The following is a 22557-nucleotide window of genomic DNA, read 5'->3' as shown; positions in this document are numbered from 1 at the left end:
CCGAGGTCTCTGTGGTGGGTTGGACGCTCTGGGATGGGCCTCCTGGATCTCTGTGGTGGGTTGGGCCCTCTGGGATGGTCCTCCAAGGTCTCTATGGTGGGTTGGATGCTCTGGGATGGGCCTCCGAGATCTTTGTGGTGGGATGGGTTCTCTGGGATGGGCCTCCTGGATCTCTATGGTGGGTTGGGTTCTCTGGGATGGGCCTCCGAGGTCTCTATGGTGGGTTGGGCGCTCTGGGATGGGCCTCCGAGGTCTCTATGGTGGGTTGGACGCTCTGGGATGGGCCTCCTGGATCTCTATGGTGGGATGGGCCTCCGAGGTCTCTGTGGTGGGTTGGACGTTCTGGGATGGGCCTCCTGGATCTCTGTGGTGGGTTGGGTTCTCTGGGATGGGCCTCCGAGGTCTCTATGGTGGGTTGGACACTCTGGGATGGGCCTCCTGGATCTCTATGGTGGGATGGGCCTCCAAGGTCTCTATGGTGGGTTGGGCGCTCTGGGATGGGCCTCCAAGATCTTTTTGGTGGGTTGGGCCCTCTCAGATGGTCCTCCAAGGTCTCTATGGTGGGTTGGACGCTCTGGGATGGGCCTCCGAGATCTTTGTGGTGGGATGGGTTCTCTGGGATGGGCCTCCTGGATCTCTATGGTGGGTTGGGTTCTCTGGGATGGGCCTCCTGGATCTCTATGGTGGGATGGGCCTCCAAGGTCTCTGTGGTGGGTTGGACGCTCTGGGATGGGCCTCCAAGAATTTGTGGTGGGTTGGGTTCTCTGGGATGGTCCTCCTGGATCTCTGTGGTGGGATGGACCTCCGAGGTCTCTATGGTGGGTTGGACGCTCTGGGATGGGCCTCCAAGATCTTTGTGGTGGGATGGGCCCTCTGGGATGGTCCTCCTCAATCTCTATGGTGGGATGGACCCTCTGGGATGGTCCTCCTCAATCTCTATGGTTCTGGGGCCACTTCTGGACTGCTCCAGTGTGAAACTGGAGGGGGTGGGACCATGCGGGAACGCTCTCCTCCCTCTCCCCAGATGTTGGGGTCCTCTCCCCAGACGTCGGGGTCCCCTCCCCGGACACGTGTGTCCCCCTCTCCGTAGGTCCCATCAACCGGGAGATGCGGCACCTCATCAGCAGCCTCCAGAACCACAACCACCAGCTCAAGGGCGACGTCCAGCGCTACAAGCGGAAGCTGCGGGAGGTGCAGGCCGAGATCAACAAGGTGGGCGGGGCCGAGGGGGATGGGGGTGGGGGGGGCGGGGCCCCCTTTGAAAGGGCGGGGCAAAAAGCCCTTCGCCCAGCCCCGCCCCGTCACGCCATAAGGACTCGGTGGCGTAGCCCCTTTAAGAAGGGAGGGGGCGGGGCTTCTGGGGGTGTGGCCCCTTAAAGGAGGGGGCGGGGTGAGGAAGCCCCACCCCCCCCGGCCCCACCCCATCACTCAAGAAGGACTCAGCGGCGTAGCCCCTTTAAGAAGGGAGGGGGCGGGGCTTCTGGGGGGTGTGGCCCCTTTGAGGGGGCGGGGCAGGCCTGGTCGCCACCCAATCGGTGAGGCTTAGGTGGCGTAGCCCCTTTAAGGGTGAGGGGGCGGGGCTTCTAGGGGTGTGGCCATCCCGGCCCCACCCTATTATTCAATAAGGATTCGCTGGCGTAGCCCCTTTAAGAGGGGGGGTGAGGGGCGGGGCTTTAGGGGGTGTGGCCCCTTTAAGGGGATGGGGCTAAGCAGAGGGGGTGGGGTCTTAAAGGGGCACTGCCAATGGGAGGGTGGGGCCACCTGCAGGGGGTGGGGCCAGGGGGTGGAGCCTCTGAAAGGGGAGGGGCCTTAAAAGGGTCACAAGGTGGGCCCCACCGAGGGGGCGGAGCTTCGGGGGGTGTGTCGTCCCTTAAAAGGGGCAATGCCACCACCCCCCTTAATGGGCGGGGCCCGCTGACTCCGCCCTCCCTCCTCTAGCTCCGCCTCCAGGCCAGCGGCGCCCCGCCCCCTCAAGGCACCGCCCCGCCCCCTCCTCCCCCTCCAACCACCGCCACCCCGGCCCCGCCCGAGGAGGCCGCCGCCCCCGGCCCCGCCCCCCTGAAAGAAGAAGAAGGCGTGGCCCCCCCTGGCCCCGCCCCCTCGGAGCCGAAAAGGGAAGCGGCCGCCCCGCCCGACCCCCCCCCGCCCCGCCGCCCGACCGAAGAGGAGGAGCCTCCCCCGGCCCCACCCGCCCCCGCTCCGCCTGGTCCCGCCCAGGCCCCACCCCCGCCGGCCACACCCGCCCCGCCCCGCCTCAAGGAACCGCCCCCGGCCCCGCCCCGGGGCGGGGGAGGCTCCCGGGGGGGCCCCGAACGGGAACGGGAGCGGCTGCGGGAGAGGGGGGAGCGCCCCAAGGGACCCCCCGAGGAGCCCAAGAAGAAGGACTCGGAGGTGCTCAAGCAGCTGCGGGGGGAGCTCAAGTAAGGGGGGGGGGGGTCGTTTTGGGGGGTCCGGGGGCTGTTTTAGGGGGTCCCGGGGGGATATGGGGGGTCTGGGGGCCTTTATGGGGCGTCTGGGGGGGATATGAGGGGGACTGGGGGCTGTTATAGGGGGTCCCAGGGGGATATGGGGGGTCTGGGGGCCTTTATGGGGGGTTTGGGGGGGATATGGGGGGGCTGGGGGCTGTTATAGGGGGTCTGGGGGGGATATGGGGGGGCTGGGGGCTGTTATAGGGGGTCTGGGGGGGATATGGGGGGTTTGGAGGCTCTTTTAGGGGGTCTGGGGGGGATATGGGGGGTCTGGAGGCTGTTTTAGGGGGTCCCGGGGGGCATATGGGGGGTCTGGGGGCTCTTTTAGGGGGTCTTGGGGGGATATGGGGGGGCTGGGGGCTATTATAGGGGGTCTGGGGGGGATATGGGGAGGGCGGGGGCTGTTTTAGGGGGTTCTGGGGGGATATGGGGGGTCTGGGGGCTGTTATGGGGGGTCCCGGGGGGCATATGGGGGGTCTGGGGGCTGTTATGGGGGGGCTGGGGGGGATATAGGGGGTTTGGAGGCTCTTTTAGGGGGTCCCAGGGGGATATAGGGGGGCTGGGGGCCTTTATGGGGGGTTTGGGGGGGATATGGGGGGTCTGGGGGCTGTTATAGGGGGTCTGGGGGGGATATGGGGGGTCTGGAGGCTGTTATAGGGGGTCCCGGGGGGGATATGGGGGGTCTGGGGGCTGTTATGGGGGGTCTGGGGGGGTATGGGGGGTCTGGAGGCTGTTTTAGGGGATCCCGGGGGGCATATGGGGGGTCTGGGGGCTCTTTTAGGGGGTCCCGGGGGGGGATATGGGGGGGCTGGGGGCTATTATAGGGGGTCTGGTGGGGATATGGGGAGGGTGGGGGCTGTTTTAGGGGGTTCTGGGGGGATATGGGGGGTCTGGGGGCTGTTATGGGGGGTCCCGGGGGGCATATGGGGGGTCTGGGGGCTGTTATAGGGGTTCTGGGGGTGATATGGGGGGTTTGGAGGCTCTTTTAGGGGGTCTTGGGGGGATATGGGGGGTCTGGGGGCCTTTATGGGGCGTCTGGGGGGATATGGGGGGGCTGGGGGCCTTTATGGGGGGGCTATGGGGGGGCTGGGGGCTATTATAGGGGGTCTGGGGGGGATATGGGGGGGCTGGAGGCTCTTTTAGGGGGTCTTGGGGGGATATGGGGGGTCTGGGGGCTGTTATGGGGGGTCCCGGGGGGATATGGGGGGCTGGGGGGGGTATTGAGCAGGGGAGCGGTTCCAGGGGGCACTTTGGAGTCCCCCGGGGGGGCAATTAAAGAGGGATTGGGGCAATTGAAGGGGGATTTGGGGCAATTGAAGGGGGATTTGGGGCAATTGAAGGGGGATTTGGGGTGATTAAAAGGGGATTGGGGCAATTAATGGGGGATTTGGGGCAATTGAAGGGGGTTTTGGGGGCAATTAAAGGGGGATTTGGGGCAATTAAAGGGGATTTTGGGGCAATTAAAGGGGGACTTCGGGCAATTGAAGGGGGATTTGGGGGTGATTGAAGGGAAATTTGGGGCAATTAAAGGGGGATTGGGGCAATTAAAGGGGGTTTGGGGGCAATTAAAGGGGATTTTGGGGCAATTAAAGGGGGACTTCGGGCAATTGAAGGGGGATTTGGGGGTGATTGAAGGGAAATGTGGGGGTGATTGAAGGGAAATTCGGGGCAATTAAAGGGGGATTGGGGCAATTAAAGGGGGTTTGGGGGCAATTGAAGGGGGATTTGGGGCAATTAAAGGGGGATTTGGGGCGATTGAAGGGGGATTTGGGGCAATTAAAGGGGGATTTGGGGGCAATTAAAGGGGGGTGAAGTCAATTAAAGGGGGATTTGGGGCAATTAAAGGGGGATTTGAGGCGATTGAAGGGGGATTTGGGGCGACCGAAGGGGGCTGGGGGCTGCTCCCGAGGGCGGGGTATGCTAATGAGATGCAAACGCGGGGGGCGGGGCAGGAAGGCGCAGGAGAGCCAGAAGGAGATGAAGCTGCTGTTGGACATGTACAAGTCGGCGCCCAAAGAGCAGCGGGATAAGGTGCAGCTCATGGCCGCCGAGAGGAAGAGCAAAGCCGAGGTCAGGGCGCGCGCGCGACACGCTAACGACACGCTAACAACACGCTAACGACGCGCTAACGACATGCTAACCACACACTAGCCATATGCTAGCCACACGCTAACGACACGCTAACCATACGCTAACCATGCGCTAATGACACGCTAACCACACGTTAGCGACATGCTAACAATGCGCTAACGACACGCTAACGACGCGCTAGCCACACGCTAACTGCAGGCTAACGATGCGCTAGCCACACACTAGCCAGACGCAAACCACACGTTAGCTACACGGTAGTGACGTGCTAGCCACACGCTAACGATGCACTAACGACACGCTAACCACATACTAACCACAGGCTAACGATGTGCTAGCCACACACTAGCCAGATGCCAACCACACGCTAGCCACACGCTAACGACGCGCTAACCACACGCTAACGATGCACTGACGACACACTAACCACTCGCTAGCCACACACTAACGATGTGCTAACGATGCGCTAGCCACACGCTAACCGCAGGCTAACGACGCGCTAGCCACACACTAGCCAGACGCTAATCACACACTAACGATGCGCTACCGACGCGCTAGCCACACGCTAGCCACGCACTAGCGATGCGCTAACCACACGCTAATGACGCGCTAACCACACTGCTATGACCTCACTCCATGACATCACCTCACCCCTTGACCTCACCCTATGACCTATCCCCGTGACATCACCCCATGACCTCACCCAATGACGTCACCCCATGACCTCACCCTGTGATGTCACCCATGACCTCACCCTATGACCTCTCCCCATGACATCACCCCATGACCTCACCCTATGACGTCACCCCATGACCTCACCCTATGACCTCCCCCATGATCTCACCCCATGACCTCATCCTATGACATCACCCCACGACCTCACCCTATGATGTCACTCCATGACGTCACCCCATGACCTCACCCCATGACCTCACCCCATGACGTCACCCCATGACCTCACCCCATGACGTCACCCCATGACCTCACCCTATGACATCACCCCATGACATCACCCCATGACCTTCCCCCACGACCTCACCCTATGATGTCACTCCATGACCTCACCCCATGACTTCCCCCCATGACCTCACCCTATGACCTCCCCCATGACCTCATCCTATGACGTCACCCCATGACCTTCCCCCACGACCTCACCCTATGATGTCACTCCATGACGTCACCCCATGACCTCCCCCCATGACCTCACCCTATGATGTCACTCCATGACGTCACCCCATGACTTCACCCTATGACATCACCCCATATCCTCCCCCCACGGCCTCCCCCCCCCCCCCCCAACCCCGTTGGCGCGGGGGCGGGGCCGTGAGCGTGCCGTGGCCGGGCGCAGGCGGAGGAGCTGCGGGGGCGGGCGCGGGAGCTGGAGGAGCGGGAGCGGCGGGAGAGCAAGAAGCTGGCGGACGAGGAGGCGCTGCGGCGGCTGCGGCAGGCCGAGGAGCAGATCGAGCACCTGCAGCGCAAGCTGGCCGCCACCAAGCAGGTGGGCGGGGCTTCGGGGGGGGGGTGGGGCTGCCGGGGCGGGGCGGGGCTTCGGGGAGGGGCCGGGGTTTGGGGAGGGGTGGGGGTTCCGGAGGATGGGGCTTCTGGGGAGAGTGGGGCTTCTGGGGTGGGGGGACTTCCGGGGTGGGCGGGGCTTCCGGGGAGAGTGGGGCTTCCGGGGTTAGAGGACTTCCGGGATGGGCGGGACTTCCGGGGTTAGGGGACTTCCGGGGTGGGCGGGGCTTCCGGGGAGAGTGGGGCTTTCGGGGTTAGGGGACTTCCGGGGTGGGGGGGGCTTCCGGTGTGGGTGGGGCTGCTGGGGAGAGTGGGTCTTCCGGGGTGGGGTGGGGCTGCCGGGGAGGGGCGGGGGTTTGGGGAGGGGTGGGGGTTCCGGAGGATGGGGCTTCTGGGGAGAGTGGGGCTTCTGGGGTGGGGGGACTTCCGGGGTGGGCGGGGCTTCCGGGGAGAGTAGAACTTCCGGGGTTAGGGGACTTCCGGGGTGGGCGGGGCTTCCGGCGAGTTGGGCTTCCGGGGTGGGCGGGGCTTCCAGAGAATGGAGCTTCCGGGGTGGGCGGGGCTTCCAGGGAGAGTGGGGCCTTGGGCTGGGTGGGACTTCCGGGGAGGGTGGGACTTCCGGGCAATGGGCCTTCCGGGGTGGGCGGGGCTTCTGGAGGGGGTGGGGCTTCCCCAGTTGGGGGTGTGGCCCTGGCAGAGGGGAAGAAGAGAGGTTTAGCGGGGGTGTGGCTTGAGAGGAGGGGTGTGGCCGTGGGGGCGTGGCCTTAAGGAAGGGGTGGGGCCTCTCGGGGCCACACAGCCATAGGAAGGGATGGGGGGAGACCAGAGGGGGGCGTGGCTTTATGGGAGGGGGTGGGGCCTATGGGGAGGGGTGTGGCTCTCAGGGAGCAGTGACGCGTTAGGGGAAGGGGCGGGGCCTGGTCCCTTGTGGGCGGGGCCTCTGAGGGAGGCGAGGGCGGCAGGGGAGGGGCTGAGGCAACGGGGGGGGGGGGGGCGGCGCGGTGTGGGGAGGAATTGTGATGTCATCGGCGCCCCTCATGATGTCATAGGCACAGCCTGTGATGTCATCAGCACGTTCGAACTCGGGAGGAGGAAACGTTGTTGGGGGGGGGGGGGGGGCGTTCAGGGCTGGGGGGTGGCGGCTTTATGATGTCACGGGCGCGCCCTACGAGGTCACAGGTGGGGGCTGTGATGTCACATGCCTGGCTTGTGATGTCACAAGGGCGCTCCGCCTCTGCGACGCTGAGACGGGAAGTAGCCGTTATAGGGGGGGGGGGGCGGGGAAAAGGGGTGGTGCTTGGGGGGGGGGGGAGGGGCCGTGACATCACCGGCGGCGGGCCCTGACGGCGCCGAGGGGACGGCGCTGAGGTCAGGCGGCGGCCATGTTGGGGGCGGGGCAGGAGGAGGAAGCGCTGCTGTCGGAGATGGACGTGACGGGCCAGGCCTTCGAGGACATGCAGGAGCAGAACCTGCGGCTGCTGCAGCAGCTGCGGGAGAAGGACGACGCCAACTTCAAGTTGATGTCGGAGAGGATCAAGGCCAACCAGATCCACAAGCTGCTGCGGGAGGAGAAGGATGAGTTGGCCGAGCAGGTCCTCGCCCTCAAGGCCCAGGTGGGACCCCGGTGTCCGGGTGGGACCCACACGTTCGGGGAGGTCCAGGAGGAGCCAGGGGTGCAGAGGAAGGCAGATGGTTGTGGGGCTGGAGGACCCCAGGTGACCTGGAGAAGGTTGAGGTGGTGGAGGAGGTTGTCACCATGAAGGTCCAGGTGGGACCCCAGTGTCCAGGTGGGACCCACGCGTTCGGGGAGGTCCAGGGGGGACCCATGGGTGCAGAGGAAGGCAGATGGTTGTGGGGCTGGAGGAACTCAGGTGACCTGGAGAAGGTTGAGGTGGTGGAGGAGGTTGTCACCATGAAGGTCCAGGTGTGACCCTGGTGTCCGGGTGGGACCCAGATGTTTGGGGAGGTCCAGGTGTGACCCACACGTTCGGGGAGGTCCAGGAGGAGCCAGGGGTGCAGAGGAAGGTGACCTGGAGAAGGTTGAGGTGGTGGAGGAGGTTGTCACCATGAAGGTCCAGGTGGGACCCAGTTGTCCGGGTGGGACCCACGCGTTCGGGGAGGTCCAGGAGGAGCCAGGGGTGCAGAGGAAGGCAGATGGTTGTGGGGCTGGAGGAACTCAGGTGACCTGGAGAAGGTTGAGGTGGTGGAGGAGGTTGTCACCATGAAGGTCCAGGTGGGACCCCGGTGTCCGGGTGGGACCCACACGTTCGGGGAGGTCCAGGAGGAGCCAGGGGTGCAGAGGAAGGCAGATGGTTGGGGGGCTGGAGGAACCCAAGTGACCTGGAGAAGGTTGAGGTGGTGGAGGAGGTCATCACCATGAAGGTCCTGGTGGGACCCCGGTGTCCGGGTGGGACCCACACGTTCGGGGAGGTCCAGGTGGGACCCACGCGTTCGGGGAGGTCCAGGAGGAGCCAGGGGTGCAGAGGAAGGCAGATGGTTGTGGGGCTGGAGGAACCCAGGTAACCTGGAGAAGGTTGAGGTGGTGGAGCAGGTTGTCACCATGAAGGTCCAGGTGGGACCCCAATGTCTGGGTGGGACCCAGATGTTCGGGGAGGTCCAGGTGGGACCCACGTGTTCGGGGAGGTCCAGGAGGAGCCAGGGGTGCAGAGGAAGGCAGATGGTTGGGGGGCTGGAGGAACTCAGGTGACCTGGAGAAGGTTGAGGTGGTGGAGCAGGTTGTCACCATGAAGGTCCAGGTGGGAGCCAGTTGTCCGGGTGGGACCCACGCGTTCGGGGAGGTCCAAGTGGGACCCACGCGTTCGGGGAGGTCCAGGAGGAGCCAGGGGTGCAGAGGAAGGCAGATGGTTGTGGGGCTGGAGGAACTCAGGTGACCTGGAGAAGGTTGAGGTGGTGGAGGAGGTTGTCACCATGAAGGTCCAGGTGGGACCCCGGTGTCCGGGTGAGACCCAGATGTTCGGGGAGGTCCAAGTGGGACCCACGTGTTTGGGGAGGTCCAGGAGGAGCCAGAGGTGCAGAGGAAGGCAGATGGTTGGGGGGCTGGAGGAACCCAGGTGACCTGGAGAAGGTTGAGGTGGTGGAGGAGGTTGTCACCATGAAGGTCCAGGTGGGACCCCGGTGTCCGGGTGGGACCCACACGTTCGGGGAGGTCCAGGAGGAGCCAGGGGTGCAGAGGAAGGCAGATGGTTGTGGGGCTGGAGGAGCTCAGGTGACCTGGAGAAGGTTGAGGTGGTGGAGCAGGTCGTGACCATGAAGGTCCAGGTGGGACGCAGGCATCTGGGGAGGACCCAGATGTTGGGGCCGGGGTGGACCCAACTCTCCGCGTCCACTTGGACCTCAGTGTCCAACAAGAAGGGACACAGGTGTCCACAGGGGGTTGTCCCCAGGTGGACACCCAACCGTTGGTGGTGCAGAAGGTGGAGGAGAACCAACCAAAGGGTGAAGAAAGGAGATTTGGGGGAGGACCGAGATGTCTGGGGGAGGACCTAGATGTCTGGGTGGGACCTAGATGTCCATGTGGGACCTAGATGTCCATGTGGGACACCCAGACGTCTGGGGAGGACACTCAGATGTCCAGGGGTGGTTGTCCCCCAGGTGGACGCCCAACAGTTGATGGTGCAGAAGGTGGAGGAGAACCTACCAAAGGGTGAAGAAAGGAGATTTGGGGGAGGACCTAGATGTCCATGTGGGACCTAGATGTCTGGGTGGGATCTAGATGTCCATGTGGGACACCCAGACGTCCGGGTGGGACACCCAGATGTCCAGGGGTGGTTGTCCCCCAGGTGGACGCCCAACCGTTGATGGTGCAGAAGGTGGAGAAGAACCAACCAAAGGGTGAAGAAAGGAGATTTGGGGGAGGACCTAGATGTCCATGTGGGACCTAGATGTCCGGGTGGGACACCCAGACGTCCGGGTGGGACACCCAGATGTCCGGGGGTGGTTGTCCCCCAGGTGGACGCCCAACTGCTGGTGGTGCAGAAGCTGGAGGAGAAGGAACGGGGTCTTCAGAGCAGCTTGGGGGCGGTGGAGAAGGAGTTGGCGCTGCGCACCCAGGCCCTGGAGCTCAACAAGAGGAAGGTGAGGGTGGGATGTCACCGAAGGGGGGGACACCTCGGTGTCCTGGGTGGGAGGGGGAGTCCCCAGGATGGGTGCCACCCAGCCCTGGGGACATTTGGGGACACCAGTTTTGGGTGGTGGCACTCATGGGGGAGGACCGGTGTGTCCAGGAGGTGACATATGGGGTGAGCAACGTGTCCTGGGTGGTGCCACCCCCCCTTGGGGACAGTTGGGGACACCGGTGTGGGGGTGGTGAACTTCATGGTGGACCACCAGCGCATCCAGGAGGTGACATATAGGACATTTCATACATCTGGGAGGTGACATATGGAGTGACGCAGAACTCCTGGATGTCCTGGGTGGTGCCACCCCCTCTTGGGGACAGTTGGGGACACCGGTGTGGGGGTGGTGGCACTCATGGGAGAGGAACTTGGGTGTCCAGGAGGTGACATATGGCACATCCCATACATCTGGGAGGTGACATATGGAGTGACGCAGAGCTCCTGGATGTCCTGGGTGGTGCCACCCCCCTTTGGGGACACTTGGGGACACCGGTGTGGGGGTGGTGACCCTCATGGTGGACCACCAGCGCATCCAGGAGGTGACATATAGGACATTTCATACATCTGGGAGGTGACATTTGGCACATCCCATACATCTGGGAGGTGACATATGGAGTGACGCAGAGCTCCTGGGTGTCCTGGGTGGTGCCACCCCCCCTTGGGGACACTTGGGGACACCGGTGTGGGGGTGGTGGCACTCATGGTGGACCACCAGCGCATCCAGGAGGTGACATATGGCACATCCCATACATCTGGGAGGTGACATATGGAGTGACGCAGAGCTCCTGGGTGTCCTGGGTGGTGCCACCCCCCCTTGGGGACACTTGGGGACACCGGTGTGGGGGTGGTGGCACTCATGGGAGAGGAACTTGGGTGTCCAGGAGGTGACATATGGCACATCCCATACATCTGGGAGGTGACATATGGAGTGACGCAGAACTCCTGGATGTCCTGGGTGGTGCCACCCCCTCTTGGGGACAGTTGGGGACACCGGTGTGGGGGTGGTGACCCTCATGGTGGACCACCAGCGCATCCAGGAGGTGACATATAGGACATTTCATACATCTGGGAGGTGACATATGGCACGTCCCATACATCTGGGAGGTGACATATGGAGTGAGACAGATGTCCTGGATGTCCTGGGTGGTGCCACCCCCCCTTGGGGACACTTGGGGACACCGGTGTGGGGGTGGTGAACTTCATGGTGGACCACCAGCGCATCCAGGAGGTGACATATAGGACATTTCATACATCTGGGAGGTGACATATGGCACGTCCCATACATCTGGGAGGTGACATATGGAGTGAGACAGATGTCCTGGATGTCCTGGGTGGTGCCACCCCCCCTTGGGGACACTTGGGGACACCGGTGTGGGGGTGGTGAACTTCATGGTGGACCACCAGCGCATCCAGGAGGTGACATATAGGACATTTCATACATCTGGGAGGTGACATATGAAGTGAGACAGATGTCCCGGGTGTCCTGGGTGGTGCCACCCCCTCTTGGGGACAGTTGGGGACACCGGTGTGGGGGTGGTGGCACTCATGGGAGAGGAACTTGGGTGTCCAGGAGGTGACATATGGCACATCCCATACATCTGGGAGGTGACATATGGAGTGACGCAGAGCTCCTGGATGCCCTGGGTGGTGCCACCCCCCCTTGGGGACACTTGGGGACACTTGGGGACACTTGGGGACCCCCCGCCTGGCTGTGTCCCCGCAGGCGGTGGAGGCGGCGCAGTTGGCGGAGGACCTGCGGGCGCAGGGGGAGCACGTGCAGGCGCGGCTGCGGGAGCTGCAGGCCTGCGCCGCCGAAAACCGGGCGGCCAAGGACAAGGAGTCCCTCAGCCTCAAACGCGCCCAGGTACCGCCTGGAGGGGGACCTATAGAATCTATAGGGGGTGGGGGGGGGGGGGGAGGTCGAGGGAGGGTCCTTCTGGGGGGATACGGGGAGAGGGGGGGGGGCTCTGGGGTGCTGGAGGGGGGGAGGGAGGGGCGGGAGGGGTTATTGGGGGGTTATGGGGTCGTCCGGGGACACCAAGGGATTCTATAGGGTGTCTATAGCATCATATAGAGTCTATAGGGGACCTGGGGGGGATATGGGGGGGGGATATAGGGGGTAAGGGATGGGGAGGGGGTCCTTATGGGGTGCTATGGGGGTTGGGAGGGGTTATTGGGGGTTATGGGGTCGTCTGTGGGCTCTGAGGGATTCTATAGGGTGTCTATAGTGTCGTATAGAGTCTATAGGGGACCTGGGGGGGGGATATGGGGGATGAGGGATGGTTAAGGGGTCCTTATGGGGCGCTATGGGGGGGCTATGGGGGGCGGGAGGGGTTATTGGGGGGTTATGGGGTCGTCCGGGGACACCGAGGGATTCTATAGGGTGTCTATAGTGCTATATAGAGTCTATAGGGGACCTGGGGGGGATATCGGGGGGGGATATAGGGGGTAAGGGATGGGGAGGGGGTCCTTATGGGGCTCTATTGGGGGGCTATGGGGGTCAGGAGGGGTTATTGGGGGTTATGGGGTCGTCTGTGGGCTCTGAGGGATTCTATAGGGTGTCTATAGTGTTATATGGAGTCTATAGGGGACTTGGGGGGGGACCTGGGGGGGGGGATATAGGGGGTAAGGGATGGTTAAGGGGTCCTTATGGGGCGCTATGGGGGGGCTATGGGGGTCGGGAGGGGTTATTGGGGGTTATGGGTTCGTCTATGGGCTCTGAGGGATTCTATAGGGTGTCTATAGTGTTATATAGAGTCTATAGGGGACCTGGGGGGGGACCTGGGGGGGGATACAGGGGGTAAGGGATGGGTAGGGGGTCCTTATGGGGCGCTATGGGGGGGCTATGGGGGTTGGGAGGGGTTATTGGGGGTTATGGGGTCGTCTATGGGCTCTGAGGGATTCTATAGGGTGTCTATAGTGTCGTATAGAGTCTATAGGGGACCTGGGGGGGATATGGGGGGTAAGAGATGGGTAGGGGGTCCTTATGGGGCGCTATGGGGGGGCTATGGGGGTTGGGAGGGGTTCTTTGGGGCTATGGGGTCATCTATGGGCTCTGAGGGATTCTATAGGGTGTCTATAGTGTTATATGGAGTCTATAGGGGACCTGGGGGGGACCTGGGGGGGGGGATATAGGGGGTAAGGGATGGGTAGGGGGTCCTTATGGGGTGCTGGAGGGGGTTGGGAGGGGTTATTGGGGGTTATGCGGTCGTCTGGGGACACCGAGGGATTCTATAGGGTGTCTATAGTGTTATATGGAGTCTATAGGGGACCTGGTGGGATATGGGGGGATGAGGGGTGGTTAAGAGGTCCTTATGGGGCGCTATGGGGGGGCTATGGGGTGTTGTGGGGGTCAAGAGGGGTTCTTTGGGGGTTATGGGGTCGTCTGTGGGCTCTGAGGGATTCTATAGGGTGTCTATAGTGCTATATGGAGTCTATAGGGGACCTGGGGGGGATATCGGGGGGGGATATAGGGGGTAAGGGATGGGGAGGGGGTCCTTATGGGGTGCTATGGGGGGGCTATGGGGGTTGGGAGGGGTTATTGGGGGTTATGGGGTCGTCTGTGGGCTCTGAGAGATTCTATAGGGTGTCTATAGCGTTGTATAGAGTCTATAGGGGACATGGGGGGGGTATGGGGGGATGAGGGGTGGTTAAGGGGTCCTTATGGGGCTCTATTGGGGGGCTATGGGGGTCAGGAGGGGTTATTGGGGGGTTATGGGGTCGTCCAGGGACACCGAGGGATTCTATAGGGTGTCTATAGTGTCGTATAGAGTCTATAAGGGACTTGGGGGGGATATGGGAGATGAGGGATGGTTAAGGGGTCCTTATGGGGCGCTATGGGGGGGCTATGGGGTGTTGTGGGGGTCAAGAGGGGTTCTTTGGGGGTTATGGGGTCGTCTATGGGCTCTGAGGGATTCTATAGGGTGTCTATAGTGTCGTATAGAGTCTATAGGGGACCTGGGGGGGGGGATATAGGGGGTAAGGGATGGTTAAGGGGTCCTTATGGGGCTCTGTTCGGGGGCTATGGGGGTCAGGAGGGGTTATTGGGGGTTATGGGGTCGTCTGTGGGCTCTGAGGGATTCTATAGGGTGTCTATAGTGTCGTATAGTATCTATAGGGGACATGGGGGGGGTATGGGGGGATGAGGGGTGGTTAAGGGGTCCTTATGGGGCGCTATTGGGGGGCTATGGGGGTCGGGAGGGGTTATTGGGGGTTATGGGGTCGTCCGGGGACACCGAGGGAATCTATAGGGTGTCTATAGCATCATATAGAGTCTATAGGGGACCTGGGGGGGATATGGGGGGGGGATATAGGGGGTAAGGGATGGGGAGGGGGTCCTTATGGGGTGCTATGGGGGTTGGGAGGGGTTATTGGGGGTTATGGGGTCGTCTGTGGGCTCTGAGGGATTCTATAGGGTGTCTATAGTGTCGTATAGAGTCTATAGGGGACCTGGGGGGGGGATATGGGGGATGAGGGATGGTTAAGGGGTCCTTATGGGGCGCTATGGGGGGGCTATGGGGGGCGGGAGGGGTTATTGGGGGGTTATGGGGTCGTCCGGGGACACCGAGGGATTCTATAGGGTGTCTATAGTGCTATATAGAGTCTATAGGGGACCTGGGGGGGATATCGGGGGGGGATATAGGGGGTAAGGGATGGGGAGGGGGTCCTTATGGGGCTCTATTGGGGGGCTATGGGGGTCAGGAGGGGTTATTGGGGGTTATGGGGTCGTCTGTGGGCTCTGAGGGATTCTATAGGGTGTCTATAGTGTTATATGGAGTCTATAGGGGACTTGGGGGGGGACCTGGGGGGGGGGATATAGGGGGTAAGGGATGGTTAAGGGGTCCTTATGGGGCGCTATGGGGGGGCTATGGGGGTCGGGAGGGGTTATTGGGGGTTATGGGTTCGTCTATGGGCTCTGAGGGATTCTATAGGGTGTCTATAGTGTTATATAGAGTCTATAGGGGACCTGGGGGGGGACCTGGGGGGGGATACAGGGGGTAAGGGATGGGTAGGGGGTCCTTATGGGGCGCTATGGGGGGGCTATGGGGGTTGGGAGGGGTTATTGGGGGTTATGGGGTCGTCTATGGGCTCTGAGGGATTCTATAGGGTGTCTATAGTGTCGTATAGAGTCTATAGGGGACCTGGGGGGGATATGGGGGGTAAGAGATGGGTAGGGGGTCCTTATGGGGCGCTATGGGGGGGCTATGGGGGTTGGGAGGGGTTCTTTGGGGCTATGGGGTCATCTATGGGCTCTGAGGGATTCTATAGGGTGTCTATAGTGTTATATGGAGTCTATAGGGGACCTGGGGGGGACCTGGGGGGGGGGATATAGGGGGTAAGGGATGGGTAGGGGGTCCTTATGGGGTGCTGGAGGGGGTTGGGAGGGGTTATTGGGGGTTATGCGGTCGTCTGGGGACACCGAGGGATTCTATAGGGTGTCTATAGTGTTATATGGAGTCTATAGGGGACCTGGTGGGATATGGGGGGATGAGGGGTGGTTAAGAGGTCCTTATGGGGCGCTATGGGGGGGCTATGGGGTGTTGTGGGGGTCAAGAGGGGTTCTTTGGGGGTTATGGGGTCGTCTGTGGGCTCTGAGGGATTCTATAGGGTGTCTATAGCGCCGTATAGAGTCTATAGGGGACCTGGGGGGGATATGGGGGGTAAGGGATGGTTAAGGGGTCCTTATGGGGCTCTGTTCGGGGGCTATGGGGGTCAGGAGGGGTTATTGGGGGTTATGGGGTCGTCTATGGGCTCTGAGGGATTCTATAGGGTGTCTATAGTGCTATATGGAGTCTATAGGGGACCTGGGGGGGATATCGGGGGGGGATATAGGGGGTAAGGGATGGGGAGGGGGTCCTTATGGGGTGCTATGGGGGGGCTATGGGGGTTGGGAGGGGTTATTGGGGGTTATGGGGTCGTCTGTGGGCTCTGAGAGATTCTATAGGGTGTCTATAGCGTTGTATAGAGTCTATAGGGGACATGGGGGGGGTATGGGGGGATGAGGGGTGGTTAAGGGGTCCTTATGGGGCTCTATTGGGGGGCTATGGGGGTCAGGAGGGGTTATTGGGGGGTTATGGGGTCGTCCAGGGACACCGAGGGATTCTATAGGGTGTCTATAGTGTCGTATAGAGTCTATAAGGGACTTGGGGGGGATATGGGAGATGAGGGATGGTTAAGGGGTCCTTATGGGGCGCTATGGGGGGGCTATGGGGTGTTGTGGGGGTCAAGAGGGGTTCTTTGGGGGTTATGGGGTCGTCTATGGGCTCTGAGGGATTCTATAGGGTGTCTATAGTGTCGTATAGAGTCTATAGGGGACCTGGGGGGGGGGATATAGGGGGTAAGGGATGGTTAAGGGGTCCTTATGGGGCTCTGTTCGGGGGCTATGGGGGTCAGGAGGGGTTATTGGGGGTTATGGGGTCGTCTGTGGGCTCTGAGGGATTCTATAGGGTGTCTATAGTGTCGTATAGTATCTATAGGGGACATGGGGGGGGTATGGGGGGGTGAGGGATGGTTAAGGGGTCCTTATGGGGCGCTATGGGGGGGGCTATGGGGTGTTGTGGGGGTCAAGAGGGGTTCTTTGGGGGTTATGGGGTCGTCTATGGGCTCTGAGGGATTCTATAGGGTGTCTATAGCGCCGTATAGAGTATATAGGGGACCTGGGGGGGATATGGGGGGGATATGGGGGGTAAAAGATGGGGAGGGGGTCCTTATGGGGTGCTATGGGGGGGCTATGGGGTGTTGTGGGGGTCAAGAGGGGTTCTTTGGGGCTATGGGGTCATCTATGGGCTCTGAGGGATTCTATAGGGTGTCTATAGTGTCGTATAGGGTCTATAGGGGACCTGGGGGGGATATGGGGGGTAAGAGATGGGGAGGGGGTCCTTATGGGGTGCTATGGGGGGGCTATGGGGGTCGGGAGGGGTTATATGGGGTTATGGGGTCGTCTGTGGGCTCTGAGGGATTCTATAGGGTGTCTATAGTGTTGTATAGAGTCTATAGGGGACCTGGGGGGGATATGGGGGGATGAGGGGTGGTTAAGAGGTCCTTATGGGGCTTTATGAGGGGGCTATGGGGTACTGGGGGAGGGTTGGGAGGGGTTATTGGGGGTTATGGGGTCGTCTATGGGCTCTGAGGGATTCTATAGGGTGTCTATAGTGTTATATGGAGTCTATAGGGGACTTGGGGGGGATATGGGGGGTAAGAGATGGGGAGGGGGTCCTTATGGGGTGCTATGGGGGGGCTATGGGGGTCGGGAGGGGTTCTTTGGGGGTTATGGGGTCATCTATGGGCTCTGAGGGATTCTATAGGGTGTCTATAGGGGGGTTGTGGGTCCCGTAGAGGCTCTGTGGGACCCTATAGGGTCTAAATGGGTCTCTACAGGAGATAATAAGGACCTGTAGAGACCTATATAGGTTCCATAGAGGATCTATGGGGATCCATGGGGATCTATAGGGGGTCTGGAGGGATCTATAGGGGGTCTGGAGGGATCTATAGGGGGTCTGGGGGGACGTATGGGGGGGTTGTGGGTCCTCTAGAGGCTCTGTGGGGCGCTATAGGGTGTAAGAGGGTCTCTACAGGAGATACTAAGGACCTATATAGGACCTATATATCTTTTATGGAGGATCTCTGGGGATCTATAGGGGGTCTGGAGGGATCTATAGGGGGTCTGGAGGGATCTATAGGGGGTCTGGGGGGACCTATGGGGGGGTTGTGGGTCCTCTAGAGGCTCTGTGGGGCGCTATAGGGTGTAAGAGGGTCTCTACAGGAGATAATAAGGACCTATAAGGACCTATATAGGACCTATATATCTTTTATGGAGGATCTCTGGGGATCTATAGGGGGTCTGGGGGGACCTATGGGGGGGGTTGTGGGTCCTATAGAAGCTCTGTGGGGCGCTATAGGGTGTAAGAGGGTCTCTACAGGAGATAATAAGGACCTATATAGGACCTATATATCTTTTATGGAGGATCTCTGGGGATCTATAGGGGGTCTGGAGGGATGTATAGGGGGTCTGGGGGGACCTATGGGGGGTCTGGGGGGACCTATGGGGGGGGTTGTGGGTCCTATAGAGGCTCTGTGGGGCGCTATAGGGTGTAAGAGGGTCACTACAGGAGATAATAAGGACCTGTATAGGACCTATATATCTTTTATGGAGGATCTCTGGGGGTCTATAGGGGGTCTGGAGGGATCTATAGGGGGTCTGGGGGGACCTATAGGGGGCCTACGGGGACCCACAGCGGCGCCGTGGGTCACGGCGCCCCCTTCCCGCAGGAGGAGCTGTCGCGGCTGCGGCGGAAACTGGAGAAGCAGCGGAAGGTGGAGGTCTACGCCGACGCCGACCAGATCCTCCAGGAGGAGATCAAGGAGTACCGGGTGCGGTGGGGGGCACCTATGGGTGCTGGGGGGGGGGGAGGAGGTGGGGTGGGGTCTGGAGGAGCCATGGGTGGGGTTGGAGGCCCCATGGGTGGGTGCTGGAGGAGTTTGGGGGGGGTTGGAGGGCTTTAGATGGGTCTGGAGAACGTTGTGGTGGGTCTGGAGGACCTTGGGTGGGTCTGGAGGACCTTGGGTGGGGTAGCAGCACCCATGGGTGGGGTTGGAGCACCCATGGGTGGGGTTGGAGGCCCCATGGGTGGGTGCTGGAGGAGTTTGGGGGGTGGTTGGAGGGCTTTAGGTGGGTCTGGAGAACGTTGTGGAGGGTCTGGAGGACCTTGGATGAGGTTGGAAGACTTTGGGTGGGGTTGGAGCACCCATGGGTGGGGTTGGAGCACCCATGGGTGGGGTTGGAGGAGCCATGGGTGGGGTTGGAGGCCCCATGGGTGGGTGCTGGAGGAGTTTGGGGGGGGTTGGAGGGCTTTAGATGGGTCTGGAGAACGTTGTGGTGGGTCTGGAGGACGTTGTGGTGGGTCTGGAGGACGTTGTGGTGGGTCTGGAGGACCTTGGGTGGGGTTGGAGCACCCATGGGTGGGGTTGGAGGAGCCATGGGTGGGGTTGGAGGCCCCATGGGTGGGTGCTGGAGGAGTTTGGGGGGGGTTGGAGGGCTTTAGATGGGTCTGGAGGACGTTGTGGTGGGTCTGGAGGACCTTGGGTGGGTCTGGAGGACCCATGGGTGGGGTTGGAGCACCCATGGGTGGGGTTGGAGGAGCCATGGGTGGGGTTGGAGGCCCCATGGGTGGGTGCTGGAGGAGTTTGGGGGGGGTGGAGGGCTTTAGGTGGGTCTGGAGAACGTTGTGGTGGGTCTGGAGGACCTTGGGTGGGTCTGGAGGACCTTGGATGAGGTTGGAAGACTTTGGGTGGGGTTGGAGCACCCATGGGTGGGGTTGGAGGCCCCATGGGTGGGTGCTGGAGGAGTTTGGGGGGGGTTGGAGGGCTTTAGGTGGGTCTGGAGAATGTTGTGGTGGGTCTGGAGAACGTTGTGGTGGGTTTGGAGGACCTTGGGTGGGTCTGGAGGACCTTGGGTGGGGTAGGAGCACCCATGGGTGGGGTTGGAGGCCCCATGGGTGGGGTTGGAGGCCCCATGGGTGGGGTTGGAGGAGCCATGGGTGGGGTTGGAGGCCCCATGGGTGGGTGCTGGAGGAGTTTGGGGGGGGTTGGAGGGCTTTAGGTGGGTCTGGAGAACGTTGTGGTGGGTCTGGAGGACCTTGGGTGGGTCTGGAGGACCTTGGGGGGGGTTGGAAGACCATGGGTGGGGTTGGAGGAGCCATGGGTGGGGTTGGAGGAGCCATGGGTGGGGTTGGAGGCCCCATGGGTGGGTGCTGGAGGAGTTTGGGGGGGGTTGGAGGGCTTTAGGTGGGTCTGGAGAACGTTGTGGAGGGTCTGGAGGACCTTGGGTGGGTCTGGAGGACCTTGGGGGGGGTTGGAAGACCATGGGTGGGCTTATAAGACCATGGGTGGGCCCGGAGCACCCATGGGTGCCAGGAGGCGGCTGACGGGGTGCCACCGTGGGGCTGGCGGCCATCTTGCCCCGCCCTGCCTGTTGCTTCCCCATCTCCCGTAGGGTTGGAGAACATCAGGGTGGGCTTGGAGGACCTCAGGGTGGGTTTAGAAGACCATGGGTGGGCCCGGAGCACCCATGGGTGCCAGGAGGCGGCTGACGGGGTGCCACCGTGGGGCTGGCGGCCATCTTGCCCCGCCCTGCCCGTTGCTTCCCCATCTCCCGTAGGGTTGGAGAACATCAGGGTGGGTTTGGATGACCTCAGGGTGGGTTTAGAAGACCATGGGTGGGCTTGGAAGACCATGGGTGGGCCTGGAGCACCCATGGGTGCCAGGAGGCGGCTGACGGGGTGCCACCGTGGGGCTGACGGCCATCTTGCCCCGCCCCCCAGGCCCGCCTGACCTGCCCGTGCTGCAACGCCCGCAAGAAGGACGCCGTCCTCACCAAGTGCTTCCACGTCTTCTGCTTCGAGTGCGTCAAGAGCCGCTACGACACGCGCCAGCGCAAGTGCCCCAAGTGCAACGCCGCCTTCGGCGCCCACGACTTCCACCGCGTCTACATCAGCTGAGCCCCACGGCCGCCCCACGGCGCCCGGCGCTGCCCCACGGCACCCGCGGGTCCTCCACGTCCCAACCGTGGGCTTTGGAGGTGGGTCAACGCCACCTTGGAGGCTCACGGTTTCTTCTGTGTCTGTGTTAGTTGAACCCCGTGGTGATCCTCGGCCACCCGTGGGTGCCCCATGTGACCTCTGGGTGCCCCATAGCGACCCACGGCACCCACGGGCGATCTATGTTCAACCACAGGTGCTCCCCAGCCAACTGTGGGTCTTGGAGGTGGGTCAACATCACCTTGGAGGACCACAGTTTCCTCTTTGTCTGTGTTAGTTGAACCCCGTGGTGATCCGCCGCCACCCGTGGGTGCCCCATGAGACCTATGGGCGCCCCATAGCGACCCACGGCACCCATAGCTGCCATGTGGTCAGCTGTGGGTCTCGGAGGTGGGTCAACACCGCCTTGGATGACCATGATTGTCTCTATGTTAGCTGAACCCCGGTGTTATCCCCAGCCATCCATGGGGGCCCCGTGAGACCCACGTGTGCCCCATGAGACCTATAGGTGCCCCATAGCGACCCACGGCACCCATAGGTGCAACGTAGTCAACTGTGGGTCTTGGAGGTGGGTCAGCACCACCTTGGAGCGCTGTGGTTTCCTCTGCGTGTGTGTGTGTGTGTGTTAATTGAACCCCAATGTTATCTCCAGCCACCCATGGGTGCCCCATGAGACCTATGGGTGCCCCACAGCGACCCACAGCACCCACGGATGCAATGGGGGTCAACTGTGGGTCTTGGAGGTAGGTCAGCACCTCCTTGGAGACCCCATCGTTTCCGCTGTGTCTGCGTTAGTTGAACTCCGTGGTGATCTTCAGCCACCCGTGAGCCCTATAGGTGCCCCATAGCGACCCACGGCACTCGCGGGTGCCCCGTGGTCCACTGTGGGTCTTGAAGGTGGGTCGACGCCACCTTGGAGGCCCACGACTTGCCCGGTGTCTGCCTCAACTGAACCCCGTGGTGACCCCTGGGTGCCCGGTGACACTGGTGGGCGCCCCATAGCGCCCCAGGGGGTTCCCCGTGGTGACCTATGGGTGGCCCCGCCCCCTCCCACCCCCCATCCCACCCAATAAAGCGCTTGGAGCTGCGGGCGTGGCTGCGTGTGGCTGTTGGGGGGGGGACCCGGGGGGGGGGAGGTCACCCGATGGGGAGATGAGACCATAGAGAAGTGTGGGGGAAGAGGTACCAGAGTGTCCACATGACCATAGAGACTGGGAGAGGCGGTTTCTCACCCCATGGTACCATAGAGAGGAGAGGGGGGAAGAGGTACCAGAGTGTCCACATGGCCATAGAGACTCGGAGAGGTGGTTTCCTGCCCTCTGGTACCATAGAGAAGTGTGGGAAGAGGTACCAGAGTGGCCACATGACCATAGAGACTGAGGGGGGAGTGGTCTAGAGCGTTGCCACGCTGGCTACCATAGAGCGCGGGAGGCCCTCTGTCCTAGAGGGGAGACCACGGGGAGCTGGAGGACCTGGGCCACCATGGTGACCATAGAGAGGTGGAGGACCTCCCAGTCCGCCTTAATGGAGGACCATAGAGATCTGGAGGACCTCCCTCCCAGTCCGCCTTAACGGCGACCATAGAGACCTGGAGGATCTCCCAGCTCGCCTTAATGGGGAACCATAGAGAGCTGGAAGACCTGCTAGTCCGCCTCAACGGCGACCATAGAGACCTGGAGGACCACCAGCCCAGTCCTCCCCAGCGGTGACCATAGAGACCTGGAGGACCTCCCTCCTAGTTCCCCTCAATGGCGACCATAGAGACGACTGGCGGACCGCCGGCCCAGCCCGCCTTAATGGGGAACCATAGAGACCTGG

General features: G+C 61.8%; 1 protein-coding gene across 1 annotated transcript in view; it reads left to right on the top strand.

Moving 5' to 3' along the window:
• RNF40 (ring finger protein 40) overlaps positions 1-21822 on the top strand; it is a gene marked incomplete at its 5' end in the record, with an annotated part of 38784 nt that extends 16962 nt beyond the window's left edge. Inside the window, 9 exons of the mRNA XM_082500757.1 lie at positions 1091-1212; positions 1939-2420; positions 4421-4538; positions 5905-6054; positions 7469-7681; positions 10038-10163; positions 11928-12068; positions 18473-18574; positions 20524-21822. Of these exons, the coding sequence (XP_082356883.1) occupies positions 1091-1212; positions 1939-2420; positions 4421-4538; positions 5905-6054; positions 7469-7681; positions 10038-10163; positions 11928-12068; positions 18473-18574; positions 20524-20700 (1631 nt within the window). The remainder of the gene's footprint in view (positions 1-1090; positions 1213-1938; positions 2421-4420; positions 4539-5904; positions 6055-7468; positions 7682-10037; positions 10164-11927; positions 12069-18472; positions 18575-20523) is intronic.
• Between the last annotated feature and the right edge of the window lie 735 nt (positions 21823-22557).

This window comes from Vanellus vanellus (assembly GCF_965231255.1).
Source record: "Vanellus vanellus genome assembly, contig: HAP1_SCAFFOLD_1026, whole genome shotgun sequence".
Classification (NCBI taxonomy): domain Eukaryota; kingdom Metazoa; phylum Chordata; class Aves; order Charadriiformes; family Charadriidae; genus Vanellus; species Vanellus vanellus.
This window is presented reverse-complemented; position numbering and strand designations above follow the sequence as displayed.